The 10,340-nt window shown below is 43.1% G+C and overlaps 1 protein-coding gene across 1 annotated transcript; it reads left to right on the forward strand.

The window, feature by feature from the left end:
* Positions 1-9,091: 9,091 nt before the first annotated feature.
* On the forward strand, positions 9,092-9,621 carry LOC148851151 (auxin-responsive protein SAUR24-like). Its single transcript, XM_088947387.1, has one exon. The coding sequence runs from the start codon at positions 9,131-9,133 to the stop codon at positions 9,419-9,421; it is 291 nt and encodes a 96-aa protein (XP_088803513.1). The 5' UTR covers positions 9,092-9,130; the 3' UTR covers positions 9,422-9,621.
* The last annotated feature ends 719 nt before the right edge of the window (positions 9,622-10,340 follow it).

Below are 10,340 nucleotides of genomic sequence, written 5' to 3' on the forward strand. Positions count from 1 at the left end.
GAGTAGAGACGAGATACCCAGAGATAGAAAAGCTAGCATACGCACTAGTAATTGCAGCTCGGAAGCTCCGCCCGTACTTCCAGGCTCACACTGTTATCGTTCTCACTAACAAACCTCTGAGGCAAGTCTTACTTAAGCTCGTGGTCTCTGGTCAGCTAATGAAGTGGGCCGTTGAGCTCAGCGAGTATGATCTCCAGTACAAGCCGCAAATTGCCATTAAGGCCCAAGCCTTAGCAGATTTCATCGTCGAGTGCACATTCAGCTCCGAAGCCCCCAGGCCGGTTGAGCACAAGGCTCCCAACTCAGGTGAGCCCGAAGCTCCTAGGCCAGTCGAGTCTGAGCCGTGTGAGGTAGCAACCAGTGTGGCATCTCTCCTAGTTCAGCCAAGCCCGAGCTGGGATGAGGAGCCTTGGATCCTTCACATAGATGGCTCCTCGAACCAGTAGGGCAGCGGAGCCAGAATAGTTTTGCACGGCCCAAGTGGCATGAAACTGGAGTGCATGCTATGCTTCGAGTTCGCGGCATCTAACAATGAAGTGGAGTACGAGGCGTTGATAGTTGGACTAGCTCTAGCTAGAGAAGTAAAAGCCAAGCACATTGTTATCTCTAGGAACTCCTAGCTTGTGGTCAACCAGGTCACCGGCGAGTACGAAGCTCGCGAACCAACCATGATTGCCTACTTAGCCAAAGTTGGAGAACGCTGAGGCCGATGCCCTGTCCAGATTAGCCAGCGCCAGTGACATCACCATGAGAACCGTGTACATAGAGGACTTGCCTCGGCCTAGCATTCTCAGGGGATAGAGGAGGTCGCTCCCGTCATTCAAGTAGAGCTGAGTTGGATTGACCCGCTCGTGAGCTTCTTGTTACACGAGACCCTCCCTGCAGATCGCAATGCAGCCAGAAGTGTACAGCGCTAGGTAGCCAAATACATCATGATAGACAAATGGCTATACCGGAGATCTTACATGCTCTCCTACCTGTGTTGCTTGCGACCCACCGAAGTCGAGCTCGTACTCTACGACAATCATGAGGGGTTGTGCGGTGGACACTTGGGGGGTAAAGCCCTCGCTCAGAAGGTGCTTCGATAGTGGTATTATTGGCCAACAATGAAAGCGGATGCTATTGAGTTTGTTAGAAAATGCGACAAATGCCAGAGGCATGCCAATATTCACCACCAACCCACTAACAACCTCAAGTATCTCACTAGCCCGTGGCCCTTTGCACAATGGGGCATCGATCTACTCGGGCCATTCCCGCCAGCAATGGGTGGGAGGAAATTCTTAGTAGTAGCAGTGGACTACTTCACCAAGTGGGTAGAAGCGGAACCCCTTGTAACGATCACAGTCCAAAACATCCAAAACTTCTTTTGGAAGAACATCGTGTGCCATTTTGGGTTACCTCGGGTATTGATTTTTGACAACGGCAAGTAGTTCGAGGACATTAAATTCCAAGCTGGTACCAAGACATGGGAATCCGACAGGATTTTACTTCAGTCACACACCCTCAAGCAAACGGTCAGACAGAAGTCACAAACAGAGCCATCCTCCATGGACTGAAGGCTCGGCTGAACCGAGCTAAAGGGTTGTGGGCAGATGAGTTACCCAGCGTTATATGGGCATACCGGACCACGGAGAAGACCGTCATGGGAGAAACACCCTTCAATCTCACCTACGGCACCGAAGCAGTGATCCCTCTAGAGATCGAAGTACCTACGCTACGACTAGAAGCATATAGTGATTAGACAAGCGAAGATGAGCTACGTACCAACCTCGATCTACTCGACAAAGTAAGGGACCTTGCGTACATCAGGACTGTAGCCTACCAGCAGAGAGTAGCTCGGTACTATAACGCCAGGGTTAGGAGGCGAAACCTCTGTGTTGGCGACCTGGTCCTTCGTAAAGTTATGGTACCTGAGCCCGGCGCTAGCAAGCTCGGGTCCAACTGGGAAGGTCCCTACCGAGTGAAGCGAGTGCTCGGGGAAGGAACTTACGAGCTCGAGACCCTCGAAGGGAAACAAGTACCTCGGGCATGGAATATTGTCAACCTAAGACAATACTATCTGTAAGAATTGAGTAGGCCACGAGCCACTCCCAAAGCCTAAGTGCCAGAATACCGAGCTAATATTACCTCGGCACAACAAGACCCAGTCGCCTCTATGGCGTGGGCAGACTTCGAGAGTGGGCCACGAGCCACTCCTCCAGCCTAAGGGCTGAAACGCCAAGCCAATGAAGGAACCTCGACAGAATACAAAGTTAAGTTGCCCCATCAGCACGAACTAAGTACTTGCAGCACCTGAGGTGTAGGCGGCTCGGGCACGAACCTTACGACAAATAGCCTGCCCTGGCATGCGAAGAGTTAAAGCCGTAAGGACAACTGATAGCAGGCTACCTCGGGTGCAGACAGGTCAGGCATGCGCCCTACTATATCCCTCACCCTAACATACACAAGGCTACCCCTACTAAACAGTTCGGGGCCACGATGGCCAATTAAGAACACCCACTTCGAAAGTTCAATACGGTAGGCTAACAGCTCGGAGTGAATGACCACTTCGACAAAATAAGTTGCACAAACTTTTGGCAAAAAGAAAAAATATTTTCATTGCAGAAGATCCATTACAATAACTCCATTAAAGAACGTCTTGGTTACAAGAAAGAAAAAGGGGGAAGATTAAGTTTACAAATACGGGAGCAAACTACTTTGGAAGCTCGTCGCCTCTGTTAGGGATCTCCTCGGGGGCAGTAACTGGGCCAACATCCTCTGCCTCATCTTAGGCGCCCTCATCTTCAGAATCTGGATCATCTTTGGACTGACGCACGATGTCGTAAGTGATCCGCGAAGTGGTGATGGTGCTCGTATCCAGGTCGGGGTAGAGATGCCTGATTAGCCACCGACTAAGCTTGAAGCCCTTATGGTAGGCCTCCGTCATCATGTCGTCGAACCTTGAAGAATTGACGTAGTCAAGGGCGGCCTAAGTCTTGGCCTCCTCGAGAGCACCCTCGAAGATTGCAATCTTCTCTCTTATGTGTTCCTGGAGGTACTCCAATTCATGCTCCAGCTTCCCCTTCGCCGCCTTGAGGCCTTGCACCTTGAGCTTCAAGGCGTCCCGCTCAGCCTTGAAGCTGTTCACCTCAAGCCCTAAGGCCTCTTGACCGACCTTGAGACTGTTCACCTCGGCCCTCAGCTTGTCCTTGTCTCGGGCTACCTCCCCCTTCTCTTCCATTAACACCTCGATGAAGCTCTTTTGAGCCGATGCGTCACTCTCCAGGTGGTGGACCTGGCAGCGAGCTGCCCTCAACTCAGTATGGGCTGCTCGAGACAACTTCTCATCCTCCAGAGCCCGCCTCAGGTGCCGATCTGATTAAAGAATCAAGGCACGAATGGCAGTGTTCACCTACAAAAGGGAAACTGGTCAAAAGGGAAACCAAAAGAAAAATAGAAAAAAGAAAAGAAAAGAGAGACTCACCACCATAGTATGAGTGGTAGCTCGGGCACTGAGCTGACCAGGAGTGAGTTCGGCCCACTCACTGACCTCCCTCGAGTATGCAGCCAGCTTGCTCTTCTCCAGGCTACACTAGGGGTTCAGAACAGTTTGACTCCCCTGGCCCTCTGAGCTGGATGTCGTCATCTCCACGTCGTGAGTGGAACTCTCAGAGGCCTCGGCGGCCACCTTGGCAGGATGAGCCCCAGCAGCAGCTTCTGCAGCACGAGCCTCGGCAGCATTCTCAACAGCAGGCTCAGTAGGCTTGGCAGCAGGTTCAGTGGGCCTAACAGTAGGCTCCGCTACCACCTCGGGCCCCCGAGGCACCGCCTCTCCTTCCAAATTGATGACAGGCTTCGCTGCCACCTCGGCCCCCAGAGATGAAGTCTGTGGAGGTTGGGCCTCGGCTGAAGCTCGCGGGGACTCAACGCGTGCCTTCTTGGCTACGCGTTTCTTTCTCTTCATCTGGCGGAAGAGCTTATGGTTGTCTATTCTCTCCACCTCCATGGGACCTGTAGCAAAACATGACAACAGTAACCTGAAGTGAAGTGAAGTCTTTATAATCCAACCCGAGCTGAGCCAGTGACTGGAGCACCTTTTTGGTCTTCCCGTCTAGGATGGCACCGGGGTCTTGAACGGATATCCTCCAATCGGTGGGGAAGGGCCACCCCGTACTACTCTGGACTACGAAGTAGTCCCGCTTCCAAGTTGGGACTTTGCTAGGGAGCTTGTGCATGAGTTTAAAACCCTGGCGGGGGGACAAGTAGTAGAATCGCCTATGCCCGGGGAGAGCACCCGTACGTTCTTCTTTATAGCCAAAATAGTGTTGAGAATATCTAAATCTAGGGAGAGGGAATGGTCAAAGCAAAGAGAGATGGACCCCACCACATTCCTATGGAGTTTGGGTGGAGTTGGTCCAGGGTAATGTTGAAGTGTACCAACACCTCATCGATCAAAGGGTGAAGAGGAAGTTGGAGCTCGGCTATCATTTTCTCCCTGAAGATCACGATCTCATTAGGACCGTGCTCCCATGGGAAGTTGCCGATGGAAAGGCTATGCAAATATTCCTTAGGGAGGCAGAACCTCTGTATGAGGTTCTGAAACCTCTCCGAGGTCATTATGGAAGGGCCGAACTGGTCTGGCTCCCGACCTCGGTGGGAGGCGGACGCCAGATGACCCGAAGCTACCCGAACTTCAGATGGCTAAGCAGTAGAAGGGCCACCCTGAGCCGAGGTGCCTACCTCAGGCTCGTCGATAAGGTTGTCTACGCTAGACAACATAGCAGACTAGAGGGAAGAAACAAATTGAAAAAGGGAAGGAAGCTCGGGAGAACTCACCAAAAGAAATGCAACCGGACTAGGAGAACAAGACGAACTAGAAGACCCGAGCTAAGAAACCCCCGGCGCGAGCTCAAACACTGATGACAAGAACTTTTTGGCGAAGAAAATGGCCGAAGGTCCCCCTATTTATAGCCATAGTTGCGGGTTCCTCGAGGCAAAAGCGGTTTAGCGCGTTTTTTACGTCCGCGAATCCAAATCACGTGAGATCTGTGCGTATTCCAAACATGACTTAGGACCTTTTTTGGTCAAACCGGTCCAGCTAGACAGAGTGCGCGACAAAGCGGCATAAATACCAATGCCAAATCCACTCGGTGTGTCATGACCTCCCCGCGTTGGGTCATTGCCGCCAGTGCGGGGAGTGGGGGGCAATTGAGGGAGGGTGATTTGGCCCGACTTCGCAGCATGGGTACACGTGGGCGTGACCTTGCTCAAACAGTGACTCAGCATGACAGCGCAACGAGCGTGAACACAACTCGGAGGGAAAGTCCCATCGAGTACAGCTCGGCAACTTGGCGAGTAAACTACTCGCCGGGAGCCGCCTTACCTGCACCTCCTCCCTAGGGTTAAGGCACTTCGGGACATCCCGAGTTCGGGATGTCCTGACCTCTCTTAAGGCCCGAGCTCCCCCCAATGGACCTCGGGCCACTCCCAGGCAAGAACGCACTGATCCATCTCTGGACACCCCAAGGCATGGACACCTCAGGTCAGCCAGCTCGGCATAACCTGCTACAAGCAGCTCGTCGCTCAAGAGACAGCCCAGCTCATGGTGATTCGCAGAAGGGTAGTTCGGTATACCACAGGAAAGCTTCCTGCTCGACTGTCGTACCCGACGAATCTATGGATAGCAGACATGTCCCTCGTCAGATAGTGCCGCACATGTCACCTTCAGAAAGGTGTCTTGCGCCTGACAGGCACGTACCCTGCAATGATGGCCCCGCGCGTGCCACCTCAGTCTTGCCTGTAACAACTGTGGCAGGCTGACAGTGGTGGTTATACCTGCCCTGTCAGAAGTCAAAGGGCCTAAAGCAATGGAATTCGGTTATAAGGGGATCATTCCCAAGGAACAAGGTATATTCGAATCACTTGCGCAACCTTCACTCTTAGCCTTCCATTTTCCTTCTCTTCTTGCACATAGTACTGACTTAATCATCGGAGTGTTCCCGCCGGGAAACCCCCCGGGAATTCTTCCTCTTTCCTCTCATCTCAGATACCTCTCAGGAGCCACGCAAGTGCTAGCTAGGAGTGACCGGATCGCGCAACATCATCATTTTCATCACACCAATCCTCATACTCGCTTATACTCTCTCAAATCTCAACCTCTCATACATCATACATTTATATTCTCATACTCTCTATGCTCTCCTATTCTCAACTTGATTCAACAAGAAGAAGGCTTACTCGGGTATCTAAAGTTAGCAATTTGGGAGACTTGAAGGCATCAATCGTTAAAATCAAGTTGAGATTCTAAACCGATAATCCGGGTAAGTGCAATTAAATTAATTTTTTTTTTTATAATTAAAAAAATGGTTGGCTCCTCCTCTCACTCTCGACACCAATTCCACAACGTGGTTAATGTCAACAAGGTCAATGTTTAGTCACAATATGATAGTGTTAGTGCTGATATTGCTAACATTCCCACCCCTAGTACTTTACTAGATGTAGGGGAAGAAAACGAACACTAGGTTGATTAGCTTGGTTTGGACAATATTTAAAATAGAGGATGTTGAGGGGAAGGGAAAGAGAGTCATTTGTAAAAAATGTATGAGTGACTTTAGCTACAGTAGTAGTGGTGGTACTGGCCACTTGGACAAACATTTGAGATGTCATATGATGAAAGAAGAAGAAGAAGAAGAAGAAGAAGAAGAAGAAGAAGAAGAAAGGAAAGAAACATCACAATCACAAATAGGAAATGAGATTTTTGGTACTTTTAAATATTTCCAAGAAAAAATGAGGCAAGAGTTAATAAAATATATTGTGCATGTTGAACATCTATTTTTATTAGCTGAAGAAACTAAACTTGAAAAATTTTTATGTAGATTTGTAAATCTACAATTTAAAAAAAAAATCTAAAAATACTATTAGAACAAATGCATTAAAATTTTTTTATTCATATAAACAAAATTTAATTTCTATGCTATCAAATCTTAATTCTAAAATTGCAATTACTTCTAATATTTGGACATCTAGATTTAATATAAGTTATATGTGTGTTACTGGCCATTTTATTGATGAAAAGTGTTTTTTACATAAAACAATTTTCAGTTTTACTAGGCTTGAATGGCCATGGCCCAATTATTACTACAAGTATTTTAAATAGTTTACATATTTATCGAATTGAAAATAATTTTTTTCTATTAGCTTTGACAATATTAGTAAGAATGATTCAGTCGAGCCTGTATAGGCCTGTGCCATGCGACGGGCCTAGACCAAGTGGGCTGCAGGCCGTGTTATGGGCCCACAATAAGCATTGGTGTGTTCAACTATGATTGATAGTTCAGCCAAGTGTGTATGATTTTGTCTCCAATTCATCCAAACTCTATGCGGACCTGGCACATTGCTCAATTTAATGAATCTGTGAATACAATCATCAAGTTAAGCTTAATAACTACAAGACGGGATCTGATCCTCACAAATGGCGCCGTACGTGCACATCTCCCATGAATAATAACTAATAACTAGAACACTGGAAATGTTCCCAGTGCGACGTAGGATTTGGGTTCGGATTCCCAAAGATACCTTTGGGAGCCCAAATGTCTCACAACCAAACCGAACTTGATTCCCAACATCTCAGTAAACATTCAAACCGAACTTGGGTTCGGTCATTGCAACTGAACGTCTTCTTCCTCTCAAACCCAACCTCACATCTTCTCATAACCATTTCAGTCATTGCAACTTTGCAAGTTCAGCCACAAGTTTCAAACATTTTAGCCTTTCAACATCTGAAACCCATCTAATGTTTTTCTTGAATGAACAGATTTGCTTACATGTTTGCATCAAGGTTTCAGTCTTTTCAAAAGTTGCAGCTTTGGTTGAACAGATTTTTCTAGTTGCAAACTCTTCCAAGTTTCGGATTCTTATAAAGTGAAGTTTCAACAGGTTGCAAACTCTTCCAAATGCGATGATTTTGAAAGAACAAATATTAATAAAAAACAAGTAAAAAGAATTAACAACAGTGAAAAAATTGATCTGGGTCAACGCGACACCCGTTTTAACGACCGGGTGAAGAAGACGACCAAAACGGACCTAATATAGCCCTTCTTTTATTGGACCCGTTTCACATAAACGGGTTCACTGTTAACCGTTTTAAAACGAGCCAATCAAGACCCGTATGCTACATGATTATGATAATAACTGTGTATTGTACGGTTGTAACAAAATAATAATAATAATAAATTAATAATAAAAGTATTAGTAATAATAGTAGTAATAATAATAATAATATAAAATAATATTGAAATAATAAAAGAATAAAGATAATATAACAAAATAATAGTAAAAACAATTATTATAAAATAATAATAAATATAAAATAATAAGAAAATAATAATAATAATAATAATAATAATAATAATAATAATAATAATAATAATAATAATAATAATAATCAAATAAATCTTCATTATTTCATTTTTTTATCAAGAAAACCTGTACATCACACGGTCCCTGCTATATAAAGTAAAATTAGAGAAATTAATGGCAAACCAGCCAAACAATTTGGCATCCAAAACTGGGAGCATTGACCGATACCAGCCTCATATATTCATGGAAGTGTCAGATATTTCCACGTGTGTGGGCCGTTAAAGCATCTGGTGTAACCCGCCAATTAATACATGAACATGATTGGATCATTAATTCATGAACAATAATTAATAGTAAAATATTTTTATAAAAATATTTTTTAAAAGTGTTTTTATAAAAAATATTTTTGTAAAAGTGTTTTCATAAAAATATTTTTATAAAATTCAACTAGGGATAACTTCATAAGTGGTATTTTAAATTTTAATTAGAGATAATTTTAGAAAAAAAAAATTGAATAAGTTCTTATTATATAAACACTTAAAAAAACTGAAAATTTAAGCTTAAAAAATAAATTCTTATTTTTAAAATAAACACTTGAACTTATTTTTCAAATACCAATAAATGCTTAATGATCCAAATAAACACTTATTTTTAAATACTCTCAAATTAGCATATCCTAAGATTTACGTTTTGCAACAAGAACAAGGCATCCACAATTCTTAATTTCCTTCTTCCAAGACCTTTGGAGTTTGGCTGTTTGGGAGTTGTATTATTCTCTTATGGTTCGTAGAAAATGGCGAATCGTTTACCTGGAGTTGTACAGGCTAAGCAAATTCTCCGACGGTCTCTTCCAACCAGAGCAGCCGTGAATGTCCCAAAAGGCCACGCTGCAGTTTATATTGGGCAGACCCAGAAGAAGCGATTCGTGGTTCCAATTTCATACATAAATCATCCTTTGTTCGAAGACTTACTTTCTCACGCAGAGGAAGAGTTTGGATTTGATCATCCTCCAATGGGTGGTTTGACGATTCCATGCAAGGAAGAAGCCTTCATCGCCTTCACCCGTCGCTTGAATGGCTCATGAAAGCTGACGAAAATTATTCGAATTTTATATATGTCTGATCAAGAAACCACTTACACATATTGACTTGCCTGATTCTCTTCTTACTGACCGATACATATACTGTTATCTCCAATTTTGACTGAACAGGGTTGTTCTCAAATCCCAACCCAATGTATTCTTCTTATATATATATATATATATATATTAAATTGGTCCTGCCATATCAGCATGTCTCTGCTTTGAGAGAAGCTATTTATTTATTTTCTTATTTTTAAAATTTTTTATTTTTTAATTCCATGTCATTTTTAAACAACCAATAGATGCACTTTCGCAATAGCCTAAATAATCTCTTCTCCTAAAATTCTTCCTAAACTACCTCCCCCACTATCCCCACTACTTCCAAAATTATCACTAATTCCTATTTATTTTCTAAATTATCTCTAATTCCAATTTATCTCCAAAATTATCTCTAATTTAGTAGAGAGTTTTTCTCCTAAATTATCTCTAATTCCTATTTATCCTCTCCCATACCTTTTATCTATATCAATTTAAAGAAACTATGGATTAAAAATTTAAGAATTATTTAAATATTCTAACAAAATTATAATATAACTAAAATATTTATTAAAAACACAAAAAATAATTTCATATTTTATAAAATATATCACAAAATTATTTAATAACAATTTAAATTATGTTTTTCTATATTATCAATTTAAATGTTTTTTAAATATTTAATATTATGTAATAGCTTTAAATAAATAAAATTTAAATAACACAAAAATTAAAAATTCTTCAGATTAATTAAATATTTAAATAACTAAATATTTATTAAAACTAGATTTTAAATAGTTAAAATAACGAAATAATGTAATAAATTTAAAAAAAAATCTTCAAAGTAGAAAAATAATTATAACAAAATATTTAAATGAATAATAAT

This window comes from Nelumbo lutea, chromosome 5 (genome assembly GCF_056320005.1).
Source record: "Nelumbo lutea isolate HS-2025 chromosome 5, American lotus-T2T, whole genome shotgun sequence".
Classification (NCBI taxonomy): Eukaryota; Viridiplantae; Streptophyta; class Magnoliopsida; order Proteales; family Nelumbonaceae; genus Nelumbo; species Nelumbo lutea.